Consider the following 16,169-nt stretch of genomic DNA (forward strand, 5'->3'; position numbering starts at 1 on the left):
GTGTGAGAAAGTCTTTTCAGTCAATCCCACTTGAGCTGACAAAACAGGAAATACAGACAGGTCCTTTTTTCTGACAATCAACCCTCAGCTAACCCGCCTGTGGACCCACCATAGTTACAGGGAGATTATTCTCCGTGGATACAGCACTTCAGCTAATGTGGAATTAGCCTTGGCTAAGTAATCTTGTTAGCGTGATTCAGTGTTAAATGGATCTTGATTAAATGAGGCTTTATATTGTCACAGTAGGAGATGATAAGATGTTGAGCCTGCATCAGGAAGTGACAGGAAATTATTCCTCAAACTATCCAGCACTTTTAAAGTTTATACAGCAAAAAAAAGTTAAATGAACTACATCTGAATGAAGAAAAATTCAGAAGATTACTAACTGATGATGTACCCGTCACCCCTGTGCTCGCTGACCTACATTGGCTCCTGGTTAAGCTTCTCCTTGATTTCAAAATTCTCATCCTTGTTTTCAAATCCCTCCATGGCCTCGCCCCTCCCTATCTCTGTAACCTCCTCCAGCCCCACAACCACCCCCACCCCCCACCAGAGATATCTGCATTCCTCTAATTCCGCCCTCTTGAGCATCCCTGATTATAATCACTCAACCATCGGTGGCCGTGCCTTCTGTTGCCCAGGCCCTAAGCTCTGGAGTTCCCTGCCTAAACCTCTCCGCCTCACTACCTCTCTTTCCTCCTTTAAGATGTTCCTTAAAACCTACCTCTTTGACCAAACATTTGGTCATCTGCCATAATTTCTCCTTATGTGGCTCGGTGTCAAATTATTTGTCTTATAATACTCCTGTGAAGCGCCTTGGGTCATTTTACTATGTTAAAGGCACTATATAAATACAAGTTGTTGTTGTACATACAGGATAGTATCAAACAGATCTTGATACGCTCAACAGCCAAGATTAATAGGTTCTTGAAGACTACTGCTATTCTTTATTTACAGTTCCCCCATGAGGAAGTTATATATTGGCCCGGAATTTGCGGTCAACCGCAAAGCGAAGGCATTGACTGCTGGCCCCGAAGTACGCTCCTCACAAGGATCTCACAATCCCTGTGTCGAGAAGTTTGGGTTTTCCGACCTACAATTCAATTCAACTGAACTTAATGGGGAATCCCCTTGTGCGAGCTGCTGTGACAGGCTGTCTGAGCAGCCAATCAAAAGGCAGAATTCTCAAAAACAGCGACCAAGGAAATGGGTAAGCTCTTAAAATTCAAACTTTTTAAAATAGTTAAAGGGAGCAAAAGAAAGATTGGGGCTCTCACATGGGGGAAAAGGCAAACCTGAAATAAAGATGGACAAACTTTAAAAAAAAAAGTTTAAAAAACTTTTTGTAAAGTTTCTTAATTTTAATTTTTATTAAAATGGACAAATTTCACACTGCACAAAATTAAAATTAGTTTTCCAGACCCTTAACATTTGTTTAGCAGTCAATACACTTAAAACCCCAGGGGGGCGTGGGGGGGGGGGGAGGGGCACAGCGCAGCCAGTTTCGGAGATATCATTGACATGCCGCAACTTCGGGATTTTCGTATGCGCCTGTGCATGTGCCAATTCCCGAAGTTGCGGTCAGTTTCAAAGGCGGAATGATGCCGAACGCTGCCAGTTCGCTGTCATCCTAAACACAAATACCGGGCCAATAATTTTCTTAAAAGATGCTCATATTATATAGGAGGTCATTTTACGTATTTAGTGTATCTTTAATTTGTCTTTCTCTCTGTTTTTTCTTCCTTTGGGCCACCCATTGACACATTTATCTTTAAAGTTAAGTGGGTGGAACAGTCTAGTTCAAGCTAAATCCCAGTCTCACTTTCAATGCCAAAAGGACTGGGCAGTAATCACTTGAGGCTAGTATTCAAGCTTGTTTGATCCACTCGATAGGAGTTCAGGAATATAATGGCACTAGAGCAAACCAGGCTGTTCCAGAGGTCCATTTAATTTAGTCTGTTTTTAAACATTGTACTTGATGTAATTATATTGAAAATGCTACAGCATAATTCATCTCCAGGTTTTGTAACATAAACAGTCAATTTTTCCAAATTCCATTAAAGTCTGTACTTAGTCTAACTGACTGCTAATCTCTCCAGAGGCATTCATGTTCTCACAGTAGATACAGATGAGAATGGCCAGTTGCCCCAAGCGTACTCAACATCCAGAAAAAAAAAACCTATTGTCTCCCTCTCACAGCATCCAGCAGTTTCTTAAATAGTTCCAAAGTTTTTGCTTCCATTATCCTACATAGAAGTCCATTCGACATCGTGATCCCTTTTTGTAAGAAGAACTTCCTTTACATCAGTCCTAAACTTGCCTTTCATTAGTTTGAACTTACACAACCGTCATAGTTTAAATTGAAATAATAAGGCCAATTTTAACTGCCAGGCGGGAAGCCAGCAGGACATGCAGACCAGACCACCCACCCAGAAGCTGCAGTGGGAGGCCCAGTCTATTTTAACAGCCGGGTCTCATTATCGTCCCACCGACCAGCTGCCTGCCCAAAACGAGTGTCCGCAGGCAGCTCGTCTGCTTTGGGCCTACCAAGATCATGGCAAAGGCCGCCAGTCAGGCAAGTGGTGATGGGAGGATTCGGGAGGGTTTATTAGGTGAGAAGGAGTGGAGAGCCCAGGGTGGCAGGGCCCAAACTTTCTTTGTGGGGTCTGGACGAGCTCTCCTGCTACTCCTGGTCCCACAAAGATAAGTTTTAAACTTACCTGACAGGCCTCCGCTGGGTTTTACTGTTTGCCGTTATAATTGCATTGGGGTCCCAATGACATCATAGGACTCCAATTTACATTTCTTCATGAAGATTCTGTCTGAATCAGGCGGGCACCTGAACACACAAGAAGACATTGGCATTAAGAAGACTGAGAGGCAGGAAACGAGCGGTAAGTGTATTGCTTGGATTTTAACTCACATTCTGCCCGGGTTCCGCTGGGCAGTTAAAATTCCGTCTAGATTCATCTTTCAGTACCGTTTACCTTCTTATATACCTTATTTAAGCTCAGTCAACTCCTTTGGTTGAAAAATACAAATTTCCCCTGACCTCCTTCATAGTTCAGTTGTCTGATGCTGGGGATCAGTCATGTGACTTCTCTGCCCATCTTCAGAGCAAGGCCAGCATTTATTTTCCCTCCCTAATTGCCCTTGAGAAGGTGGTGGTGAATCGCCTTCTTGAACCGCTGCAGTCCTTGAGGTGAAGGTACTCCCACAGTGCTGTTAGGGAGGGAGTTCCAGGACTTTGACCCAGCGACGATGAAGGAACGGTAATATATTTCCAAGTCAGGATGGTGTGTGACTTGGAGGGGAACTTGGAGGTGATGGTGTTCACATGCGCCTGCTGCCCTTGTCCTTCTAGGTGGTAGAGGTTGCGGGTTTGGGAGATACTGCTGAAGAAGCCTTGATGAGTTGCTGCAGTGCATCTTGTAGATGGTACACACTGCAGCCACGGTACACTGGTGGTGGAGGGAGTGAATGTTTAAGGTGGTGGATGGGGTGCCAATCAAGGGAGCTGCTTTGTCCTGGATGGTGTTGAGCTTCTTGAGTGTTGTTGGAGCTGCACTCATCCAGGCAAAAGGAGAGTATTCCTTCACACTCCTGACTTGTGCCTTGTAGATGGTGGGAAGGCTTTGGGGAGTCATGAGGTGAGACACTCACTGCACAACTCCCAGCCTCTGACCTGTGGCTGGTCCAGTTAAGTTTCTGGTCAATGATGACCCCCAGGATGTTGATGGTTGGAGATTTGGCGATGGTAATGCCGTTGAATGTCAGAGGGCAGTGATTAGACCCTCGCTGGTTGGAGATAGTCATTGCCTGGCACTTGTGTGGCGAGAATATTACTTGCCACTTATCAGCCCAGGCCTGAATGTCGTCCAGGTCTTGTTGCATGTGGACATGGACTGCTTCATTATCTGAGGAGTTGTGAATGGAACTGAACACTGTGCAATCATCAGCAAACATCCCCACTTCTGACCTTATGTTGAAGGAAAGGTCATTGATGAAGCAGCTGAAGATGGTTGGGCCTAGGACACTGCCCTGAGGAACTCCGAGCCTACTAATACTGTAAGGTCTCTTTCAACTTGACCCTTAATTATTTCAACACCATTCATGGAGTAGGTATTCCACATTCTTTTTATGTCCCTATTTGCAATATTTTATACTTGTCCTCATTAAATTTAATCTGTCACTTACATATTTTATCTAACTCACTTTGTAGATCAATGCCTGGCTCCTTATATTCAACTACATTCCCTCCCCCAGTTTGGCATCATCTACAAATATGACCAGTTTCTGTTGAGCTTTTGACTGCAAATTGTTAATATAATTAGAAACAGCAGGGTTCCCAATCCCCAGGGCACTCACCATCCCACCCCTTCCCCACCTCCACCCCTCCCCCACCACCCCTTCCCCACCTCCACCCCTCCCCCACCACCCCTTCCCCACCTCCACCCCTCCCCCACCCCCCACCATCACTCCACTAACACCTGCTGTTTCCCAGCCTTCAGTCAATTCTTATCTATTCTCATGTCTTGCCTTGAGCCTCTCCCAATTTGAGCTCCACTGACAGCTTTTTTATGTAAAATTGTTAAAAGCCTTTTTTGGAAGTCTTTGTATGTCACATCATGGGGCTTTCCAGAATCCATTTGGCATGTTATTTCCCCAAGATGTTGAAAGGTTGCTTAGTCAGGATCTGCCCTTCTGAATCCATGTTGGCTGCTAATTTATTACACCATTATCATGCAGATAATTTTCAGGGTTATGACTGGTAACTAATCCCATTATTTTCCAGTATTGATATGAGACTTATGAATCTTGGGTCTGCTTCATCACCCTCTAATGTTAGCTTAATTCTGGTCTATTGGAGCCTCCCAACATTTATCAACTTCCTCAAATTGACTGTTAGCATAGCCCAAATCGTATCCCTCGACTCTCCAAGCACCCTAGGATAAAGAACATGGGCAGGATTTTCATTGGACCGTGGAGGCGGTCTCGAAATCAGAGGGCACGAACCCAACCCGCCTCCATGCCAGTTTCAAAGGAGGCGGATACCCGACCCGCACTGGGAGCCACCTCCCTGAGGCGGGAAGGGGATTAGTGCCAATTAACTGCCTGTTAACAGGTAGTTAACAGGCAGTTTTTAGCCTAATCCCTATTTTTATTCCTGAAGTGTGGGATTCCCGACGGCTCCAAACCACGCCAAGTTAGCGAGGCGGACCGTCAGGCTAAAGGGCTTGGAGGGTTCGAGATGTCCGGTGTTCAGGTAAGTGATGGGCATGAGTGCAGAGGTAAGTGTTTGGTGTGTGTAAAGTGTTTAAAGAAGTTTTACTTACCTTTACAGCCTTCCTTCCTTCAGATCTCTGGAGTCCCTCATCTCACCAGCACAGAAAGCAGAATGGCCACGAGCTGTCAAAAGTTGCAGCATTCAGCTTTCTGTTCTGGAGAGATCTCTAAATCAGCCCGAGAGGAAGGAATTAACTTGGAGTACAGATTGTCAGTGTTTGACAGCTTCAAAGAGCTGTCAAACGTTGATATTTCATCTGTCAAAAGCTCCTGACAGATGAAATGTCAATCTGTGACATCACCTGTTGCCGGGTGGCCCTTAATTGGCCTGCTGAGCCCACTGGGCGGGTTCAACAAGGTCAATCAAGTGAAAATCGAGTGGGTTGCCCACAACTCGATGGAGGCGGGACTGCAACCCCAAAGGTTGTAGTCACGCCTCCAGTATCAAAATCCAGCCCCATGCTTCGCTGGATTAACTGGTTAACTGGATAGTGCCGTTCGACACTAGAAACCATTCCAAATCAGTCACACAAATTATGGGCAATCTGCATAGAGGTCACCATACTCTCCATGGTAGACCGCAATGACTCTATGCCATGAGTGAGTGTCGCACATAAGCTTGGAGGGCACCAGTTTGAGTTTATTTAGACTGCTAGTCTGCTACTTTCGAGCTTTTTAGGACTTTTGGCTGCTGGAACTGACAGTAATCATGTGTGGAAGTAATTTGTGAGTCAGCAGAAGGGTTTTGACCAGGTGCGTCTGGCAAACTTCTGATTTACATCGAGTTACATTGAGCGTACAGCACAGAAACAGGCCATTCAGCCCAACTGGTCTATGCCAGTGTTTATGCTGCACACGAGTCTCCTCCCACCCTACTTCCTCTAACCCTACCAGCATATCCTTCTATTCCTTTCTGCCTCATGTGCTTATCTAACTTCCCCTTAAATGAATCTATGCTATTTGCCTCAACTACTCTGTGGTAGCGTATTTTGGACTCCCCCACAAGTGGAAACATTTTCTTCCCATTTACCCTATCAAAACCTTTCATTCGCTTAAAGACCTTTATCAGGTCTCCCCTCAGCCTTCTTTCTTCTAGAGCCCCAGCCTGTTCAGCCTTTCCACTTAAGTATATCCTTTCAGTTCTGGTATCATCCTTGTGAATCTTTTCTGCACCTTCTCCAATGCCTTTATATCCTTTTTTATAGTATGGAGACCAGAACTGTGCACAGTGCTCCAAGTGTGGTCTAACCAAGATTCGATACAAGTTTAACATAACTGCTTTGCTTTTCAGTTCTATCCCTTTAGAAATGAAGCCCAGTGCTTAGTTTGCTTTTTTTTAATGGACTTATTAACCTGCGTCTCAACTTTTAGTGATTTGTGTATTTGGTGATCGGTTTCAAGGAGTTTTCTGTAGACTATAGAAGTGCTTTGATATCTTGGAAGCCCTTACCTGTGCTTAGTAAGCTGCAGGAAATGGTGGAGCCCAGAGTCTGTAAGGCCTCAGTATGTGCATCCCTGAGAGAAGCTACCACTGCTGCCAGAGACTCCCAGTTAGTGGGGCCAATTGCAATCTGCAAAGAGGTCACCATACTCTCCATGGTGGACCACAATGACTATGCCATGAGTGAGTGTCGCACGTAAGTTAGAATTAGGCTCCTCTGCACTCTCCAACATGTTGTGTAATGCCCACCACCCCCAACAAGCAATCTATTGCAACTAACAATTTTTGGTATTCGGTTAATGCTCGTCCTTTAAAAGCTGGATCCTGGAAGTAATCTTTGAATGCTAGTTGAAAGTTCCACCAGTAGTGTTTTACTTCAGGACATGTTGAGGTCTAGATGATGTTCTTAAGGATATTTGCATTTAGCTTCCTGATAATTGTGAACCCTTTCATGTGTTATAACATTGCAACGTGTTCCTGTGTGTCTGTTTTGACAAATCACAGCCTCCAAACACTTTACTGATTAAGATATGAAAATGTTGTATCATTCCAAATACCCCTATTGGGAGACACTTCCCATTAATTGATTCTCACATGTGTGACTGTGTGCTCCATCTGTTTTACTAGTGGGCTTTTCACGTTTTACAGCAAATGCTTCATCAGTTTGCAGTGACTGGCATGGATAATTCTACAGGGTAAGCAGTGGGTGGTCATCACCACTGTGAATGAAATAGAAAAAGGATTCCAATACTGACCAGTGTTTGCCAACTTTGAAAATTAAGATTTATTAAGCAAAAGAAAGTGCAATAGAATAAGGTAAGGATTGAACAAGAGGAAATTCCAAATTAGCATATTATAACAAAGTCCACAGTTTTGTGATTTCATCCATATTTGAATCATTAGATGCACTGTGAACATTTTAGGAATTTTACTTAACTCACTAAAATATCATACTTTCCAAAGTTGTAAATAGAATTTTATCTACATATGAACTATGACTCCTTGTGCTCTTGTAGATATCAGGGTTCAACTAATAAAGTGATTTCATTCACAAAATTCAATGTCACAATTTAACATTTTATTGCAAACAGCTTTCATTCAACTGATTCCCTGCGCCAGATCTTGCTGGAAAATAACGGTATGTTAACAACGCCTGCTGTTATTAAGGTGCAACTCGGTCAGCAAGTTCAGGGTATTAAGAGATACACCATGAGTTGTGAATCTCCAGAACCTGCTGGTCGATTTGCATCGCTCTGCCGTTTGCTTCCCACAAACTGGATCTTGCCCTTAGCCTTCCCATTATTTTTAAGAACTTGCTAGATTTGCACATTAATTGCCCATGAAATTTGCTGCAGAAAGTTACATCTGGTAATTAAGAACACAAATACCCTTTTAACAACAGGAGAATTGTTGATGCAATGCCAATCAACCTCTCTGCTCCAAAAAGGACAACAACTTAAATGATTCAATCTCATTCCTGCATGTAGTCAATTGGTGTTGGAGATTTTGAAAATGTCAAATAAAAAATATCATCCTGTTCCTTTCTGTCTCTCTCTTAATCCAATCTTTCTTTCCCGCTTTTTATTTCTCTTTGTGATTTGACTTTAATTCACCCTCCTTCTCTGTCGTTCCTCTGTTTCTTTCTCAATCCTTAAATCTCAAGGAAATACACCGTTGGTCCCACCATTCACTGAGGTCCCTGTTGCCCCCCTGTTGCTTGTACTTCCAGCAAGTTACCGTGCAGAATATTTTCGAGCTGAAGCCTGCAAGGAAAAAGTCTAACTAATGGCGCTCACCATAAAATGCTCCGCTCCAGAAAGATCCAGCCCAATGTTTCATATTTATGGAATTTGCCAGTTACTTATTGGTTTTTATCAAATAACATATATATCAGGTAATAAATTGATGATATTTACTACAAGCCCTGAGAATTGGATTTATAGGGCTGAATTTTAATGTTGATGTTGTTTGTACACCAGTGCGCGGTATATTCTATTGGGTGATGTTCCTTGATATGCAATGCCAGGTCCAATATTTACAGCAACGTTCAATTAATTTCTGTGTTTGAGCATAGGGTTTCAGATGAATGATTATCCGTTGTGCTATTAATTTCAAACTGTCCATTTGGAGTTAATATTCTTGGAAAGCTGTAAAAAAAAATGTCAGTGTGGACATTTATCCCTTTGGGGCAAGTTCCTTTCTATCTTTTGTTTCCCTGTACATGAGAAATGCTGGCACTATACCATCATCAAATTGGTCTTGTCAACTTCATCAAGTTGAAGCACATTCAGTACAAAGGTTTCTGAGTAAAATATTGCTGATGGTCTTTAATGCTTCACAAACCTGTTCATTATACTATCCCTGTCTTGAATCTAGCACCACAAAAAAAGCAGGAATCATATGCTAATTGTCTGTCACATCATGAGAAAAAGCAACACATCCCTTCCAATGACTGATATCTTTCCATTGCTGGTATATATATTTTAAGTTAATAAAGTTATTTGTTTAACAAGAATAACTGATATGGAAGGCGACTTAGAAATAATTACATTCCATTTATATTGGGAAACGAAAGGATGAAAGAGGGTGATATTTACTTTCATTTGAATTTATTAGTGCTTGGTACACTAGCTCATAATGGTTCAACAAATGCTCCCCCTGCTAGAGAGCAGCAGCAGTGTTAACACCCATCAGAACACAAGACAGCAAAAGAGCACAGTGCTTTTTTACCCCATCAAGACCTATGAGCAGATATAAAAATCTTCTGACATGGCAACTTTTCGTGGAGGTGATGTGACACGTTGACAAGACAAGAACAGGAAAATGACAGATACACTGTCTTAAGTCAGAGGGACATGAGAGAGCTTTTAATGGACAACCACTGTCACACTTTATTAATTCCACTATTATTAATCTGACAGCCAAGTCAGATTAATAAAAAGTGGGATTAACAAAGTGTGGCAGTGGTTGTCCATTAAACAATGTGCGCAATAATGTGCATAATTGTATTAGCCTTAATAAACTGAAAACCTTGTTAATCTGACAACTTATTTTCTGACAGAACTGTTCTGATTAGTAAGGTTTGCTTTTAAATTGTTTTATTGGATTATATTAAGATAAAACGTTTCCATCCCCTACTTCCCTTCAGTACATTATATTTTACTAAATTGGATTATATTGCTATTAGTGTTTGTATCTGGAAATGGACCATTGTATGATGATACCTTTTGTATCATGGTAGTAAAATATGACCAAACTACAGATTCATTCTCATTTCGGGCATTTAAGATAGACATCATTTTGAAAGCAGCATAATTCTGTGATGATCACTAATATACTCAAGAGCTGTGACTGGCAAAAGTGTTCAACTGTTCTGTATAACCCTAATCCATTTACACCGCTGAGAAACTGAATCATCATAGATTATGTTAAATTGCTTCCCAAGTACCTTCCCTAGATTGCTTCAATTATTGTTATTTTGTAGAGTGCACAGTAAAACATTATGACGTTATTCATTTTGATTTGGAGCAGCAGTTTGTCATCATCATAAAAATATAGTGCTGGAGGGAAAACAGGTCAAAATATTTCCCTAGGCTTTTAAGTATGACATGATTCTTCTCTCTATGGTTACTTGTTGTGGTCTACCCTTGTAGAAAGTACAGGAATTAACAAACTAATAACTGTTGCAGATCACATATCAGAAATTAGGGTTCATTTTTGCAGGTACAGGTACTATGAAAATGGTATCTTCAATGATCATTTGTGTTCTCTTGGTTATGAATGTTATTTTCACTGTACCTGTAAGAATCAATCCTAATTCCTAATATATATGATAAATGTTTGGAACTAGTATATTTCATGAGTAATTTTAATTTGTATTAATAGAGCTTACTATGATGTTGACAAAAACGTATTAATTTTGCCATTCTACCTGTTCAAAAGCTCATTTTTGCCTCAATAGAAGAATTATATCACAGCGAATCTGGAATTTATTTCTTAAAATAAAAGAGCAGGTAGCAAATTCAGCGTTTTTTCAAATCACAGGCCATTAACGGGCATGTGCAGGCCCTGCAACTTTTTGTTTGTAAGCTACATAATAACAATGTGCAGAAGGAGTTGGAGTTTTGTGTCATAGGATGAGATAAAATATCGAGATGAGTACATCATCCAGGAAAGTTGAGCTTTGGGCAGTGTAGTTCTAGTGGTGATTGTTGATGAGTGACAATTTAGACAAAATATAGCCTCAAAACACAAGTCGTTGTTTCAGAAGTGCAAATGCATTTTAGGCTATTGTTGTTATAAAATAATTATTTGAGTTTGTTTGTGAAGGACATTTGTTTCATAATTTATTTTCCCAGCTGATTAAATTAGGTGAGTTGATATTCCACAATCCATTTCAACATATAACTGCTTATTAAAACAATAATGTGAAGTATCTCCCTCAGGATAAATGAGAATAAATCATGAATTCCTAATGCATAAAGTGTAATATACAAATTTTCAGTAACTTTCTCCTGAAATAAAATTCAGTGTAAAAGATAAAAATCTGATTGTAAATTTAGCTAAGCCATAAATATTTAAAACAGAAAGCTGCTGTATCCAGTGCTGTACCTGTAGGTTACAGGCATTTTCTATTTGTATTTTCACAGTTTATATTCAGAGGTACAGTATTATATTTTGGAGTAATCTAAACAAGAAAACACATTTTCCATTAATTGAGCTCGATTCAGAGTAAATTAAATTTTTTACACAAACACTATGCTTACATTCAGTTTTGTAACATTCACTCTAGTCTGGCCTATTGAAATAAATGGAAATATGTAATTTGATAGCCACACGTTGACATTTTAGTTTGCCTAAAATTTTTGCATGTGTCAAAATTGCAGGATTTTATTTTCTGGTGAAATTTCTGATGACAATCTCTAAAGGAAATAGTCCAAAATGTTGTGTTTTGTTTGGGAATCATATTAATCCTGTAACCTGCATTATTTTAAACAAATATTTTTGAATGGTTATCCTGCCCACTTATAGTTTAAGTGGTTTTTCTGTTTTCAGTTGACATTGCTCACGGTGAACCATCCAAGGTTTTGATCCTTGTTTGTGTTTCCTTCTGTGGTGCCTACCTCTTTTCAAGAAACAGTATTTTTGTACAATTAACTTTAGTGTAGATATATAGCTGGTAAACCAAAATAATTCAGCAGTTTTGTCACGTTAGCCCACATTTTGCATCACACAGGAAACACTTTATAATCCAACAGATTTGATCCAATTATCTGTTGTGTGTTGTGTAAGATTTTACTTATATCGATAATTTTCAATGACATATAGCATCAGCTTTTCCTGCCCCCACTTTTCCCTGGCTCTGTACTTGTTTAAAAGCTGTTCATCTCCAGCATCTTCCAGTTCCGATGAAAGGTCATCGACCTGAAACATTAACTCTGTTTTTCTCTCCACAGGTGCTGCCTGACCTGCTGAGTGTTTCCAGCATTTTCTGTTTTTATTTTGGATTTCCAGCATCCGCAGTATTTTGCTTTTGTTAAACTTAGCATTCTGTTTTTGAATCCCATTCTGAACATGCTAGTTTTTAGTTAAAATCATATTCCATGCTTTTGTGTTACAGCAGAAATTAAATGCATATCAAAGTGATGCATGGCAAAAAGCTGTCTTTGAAGAGAGAAAAATAAGGTACGGCTTACAGATTATAACTATTGTTTTATTTTCTTAGATTGGTTGATTCGTTTAATACTGGTTTTCTTAGTATGCATCTGTTTTAGTAGCATAGTTCTGAATTAACGTGTTTAGTTTGATTTTTTAACTTCCATATGTGCCAGAAATACAGGAATTAGTTGAAAATAAGTTGTGTTAGATGTGACTACTGAGTAAACAAACTCCAATTGTTTCAGTCAAAATATCAGGAATACAATATTCACTTATTGGTGTAGACAACACAGATTGAAAATTCAAAGAATTATTTTGTTTTGTTCTGATTATGTGTTTTAATTTGAGTAACAATGTAGAGATTAGCTTTTATTCAAAGATTTAATGTACTGTTGCCTGCTGTGGCATGGTACCAAACTAAATCATGAATTATATACTCTTGCACCAAATGTAATACTGAGCACGAGTTTCCAACAGTAGTCACAGGATTTGTTTGTTATTACTTATTTTATAAAAATCAAACATTCTGGACTAAGACAAAAGATCTGTTGATTACTGATTTGCCAAATTAAATTTTGATTGTCAGAATTTCAGCCTTACAGTATTTGGTTTAAATTAAGGTTCCCAGCTATACGCATTTAGCAAATATTACTGAGTTATTGGCATTTACAAACTGCTCATGACATCCTATTAGCCAGTTGTTCAGTTCTTAACACAAGTTATTTTAATATTGAACAATGACTATTTCCAATTGTTTCTAACTTTGCTTTATGTTTCCTCTGAACTAAACTTGAATAAGATTTAGAATTATGAGATGATAATTGAGTGAAAAAAATATTTGGTCTTGATTTTTGGATTGGTATTGTAGAAAATGGGTACATATCTCTGCTCTTGGCTATTGTCCTCCTGTTTATTATTATAACTTATGTACTTATTTTGTAATATGCCAGTATTTGAGTTATATTTTGTCTATATCCTGATGTAGTCGGAGCCTTGTAAAGATGCCATTTTAAATCCATGGAGAAACCTTGATTAAATAGTCTTACTAAATAAGGCACAAATTCCTGTATATGTGTTACACTTTATTACTGTAATATTAGAATTTGTTTCAGTGGCACAGTACACGAGTTGAAAATCCAGAGAGGCAGTAATTCCCTGGACATGCGGGTAGTCTAAGGATTAATTACCAGAATTGTTCAAAAGAAAGAGTAAAATTATATAAAATAATGGATAGCAGCGAAGAATTTATAAGGTTGTAATTCAATCAAGATTTTCTGATGATGTCCTAATCCATGAAAATATAACTGAAACATTTTATGAGCTTGAACAGAACCCCAAGATTGAATTACAGCCCTTAACTGTCTGCAGATATGCAATATGTACTACAAGTACATTTTTCTTGTAAAAGATTGAATTAGTAACACATACAGTTATGACTGTGCCGCTGTGAGACCCTTTGCTGTGAGGCGAACATTAATGGCCATGCTGGAATAATGCTCACAAAATGGTGTATGAGCTGAATGTAATGTGCAGGAAACAAAATAACTTCATGTGCCTAATAGAAGGTCATAATAATTCTATCTTCACAGCAGTTTGTAAAGTTGTCAGGGGGACAGTTTGTAGCTGCAACGGTTTCCATTTCTTAGGCTGTTTGGAAATTTTTTTCTTTTCATGCTTTCACATGTACAACACGCCTTAAAAGCACTTTTCGTAATGAGACCAGTAAGGTTACTAAGAATGTCATAACAAGTTGTGGCAGGCTTGATGGACCAGTTGGTCTTCTCCTGCCTGTCATTTTCATATGATCATAAATCACTAAGCAAATAAGATCACATTCAGTGGAATGCGTAACTTCGCATTTGTGCAGTTTTCTGCCAACATATGCTAAAACAAACGAGGTACAGAACACGTGGGAGAGACAGTAAAGGTTGGCAGAGATTGTGAGTGAGAAATGGTGAGAGAGGAGGTCGGAGGAAACGATAGATTATGTCAATGAGAATAGCAAAAAGGTTCAAGGAGGGATTTTCTTTGAGGTATATAAGATACTAATTTGGCATAGATTAGGTCATTCTGGAATATTCAAATTAAATCAGGTTAGCAGGATTGGAGGACCTTGTTTCAAATTAGTTTAATGTAAATTTATAGCCTATATTAGGAAGAACTTATTCAATGGTTGATACATGTTTAGAATAATCTGCCAGGAAGGTAGCAGACACAAAGTCAATTAGAGTGTTGAAAATGCAGTTGGATGATAAACTGAGAGAGTTAGGGTACTAGAGGGATGGCCTTCAATGGACTGAATGGCTTTTTCTTGACCGTGACTGACCTTATAACAGCCATGACTGGAAAACTGTGAGCCTTGCAAGGGGCAAGAAAAGGAGTCAAATTATATTTATAGTACTGGCAGCAATATAAACTGGTATTCTTTTAACCTTAATTTTCATTGCTTCTTCTTTATCTCTCTCCCTCTCTTTCTCCTTCCACTGCATTTCTCTTTTCTCTTTCACACATACCATCTCTTTCTGAACCTAGAGAAATCTTTATTGTGCTGCAGGGGGAGGAATACAATAATCTTCTTGCTGGGAGAAAAGGTGTAATAATTATTAAATGATATGTTCCAGTATCCAGTTTAGTCATTTATGTAAGTGTAAAGATCAATATTAGAACAGGAAAGTTATATGAGCTTCAGCGTCATTTACATCGCCAATAAAATTGAAAAATAGCATTTTTGGGGCAAACTGTACCATATTATTTTGATTTGAAAATAGCCATGTTCTGGAAAGATCTAATAGGAATACCTGCAACTGAAATAATGAACACAAGGTAGGAAAGCTTTAAAACTGTACAACAATAAACAAAGTTCTCAGGTAAACACTATGGGGGAAAAATTCAGTTGGTTTGCGCCTCCCATTAGCGCCTTAAGAGGGCGCTAATGGGGCGCAAAGCAACTAGTGCCCGGGCGTGGCGGTACCTGCACCTCTCGCGAAATTGACCGGACATTTTGCGGCGGCGCTAAGCAATACCGCCCGATCTCCTGCGCACGCAGATCTTGACGTCATTCGAGCGTGCAACGCCCTTGTGGCACCCCGGAACGGAAATTGAGTGGCGCCCCCCTCCTTTCCACCTGGCACAACCAACGACAGGTAGACTGGAACGCTACCCAGTTGTTGTGGGGCTGGGGGGGTGCTATTTAAAGGGGGCCTCTTCCTGGCTTTTTGTGTGGTAGACATTTTTGCACCACTCGTTCTGAGAGAGAGAGAGAGATTTTGAGAGAGAGAAAGAGAGACTTGTGCATTGAGTCAATGCTGTGTGAAGTAGTTTTGGCTTCTGACCATAACTTTGCAGTACTTTGGTTTTTGACCTTCATTACTTTGATTGCCAAGAGACTATGGGGGCTGCACTGATTGGGGGGCGTTGTCTTGCGCCAGCAGATTCGGAGGCCACAGAGATGCAGAGAGAGAGTGGCAATCATGGCCAGACGGAGGAGGGCCAACAGGCCTCTGTACAGGAGACCTTACCCTCCCAGGGTATTTCACCAACAATTCTCCTACATTAATATGTCTGAGGAGCGGTGTTTGCGAAGGCTGCACTTCAGCAAGGAGGTGGTCACTGAGCTCTGCCACCTGCTACAGCCAGATCTGCAGCCTCAACTGAGGAGCAGGACATCTCTGTCGGTGACAGTGAAGATAACAGTGGCTCTCAACTTTTATACCACCGGCTCATTTCAATCAGCTACTGGGGACATCGTCAATATCTCCCAGTTCGCGGTCCATTGCTACATGAG

General features: G+C 40.2%; 1 protein-coding gene across 11 annotated transcripts in view; it reads left to right on the forward strand.

Moving 5' to 3' along the window:
* The window catches only part of tnrc6c1 (trinucleotide repeat containing adaptor 6C1), a 672,712-nt gene that overhangs the window by 316,281 nt on the left and 340,262 nt on the right, over nt 1-16,169 (forward strand). For all 11 annotated transcript variants that reach the window (XM_085963536.1, XM_085963535.1, XM_085963529.1 and 8 more), the window contains exon 4: nt 12,348-12,412. In XM_085963536.1, coding sequence (XP_085819662.1) covers nt 12,348-12,412 — 65 coding nt within the window. The remainder of the gene's footprint in view (nt 1-12,347; nt 12,413-16,169) is intronic.

This window comes from Somniosus microcephalus, chromosome 21, assembly GCF_052327205.1.
Source record: "Somniosus microcephalus isolate GS21.2 chromosome 21, FLI_Smic_1.0, whole genome shotgun sequence".
Classification (NCBI taxonomy): domain Eukaryota; kingdom Metazoa; phylum Chordata; class Chondrichthyes; order Squaliformes; family Somniosidae; genus Somniosus; species Somniosus microcephalus.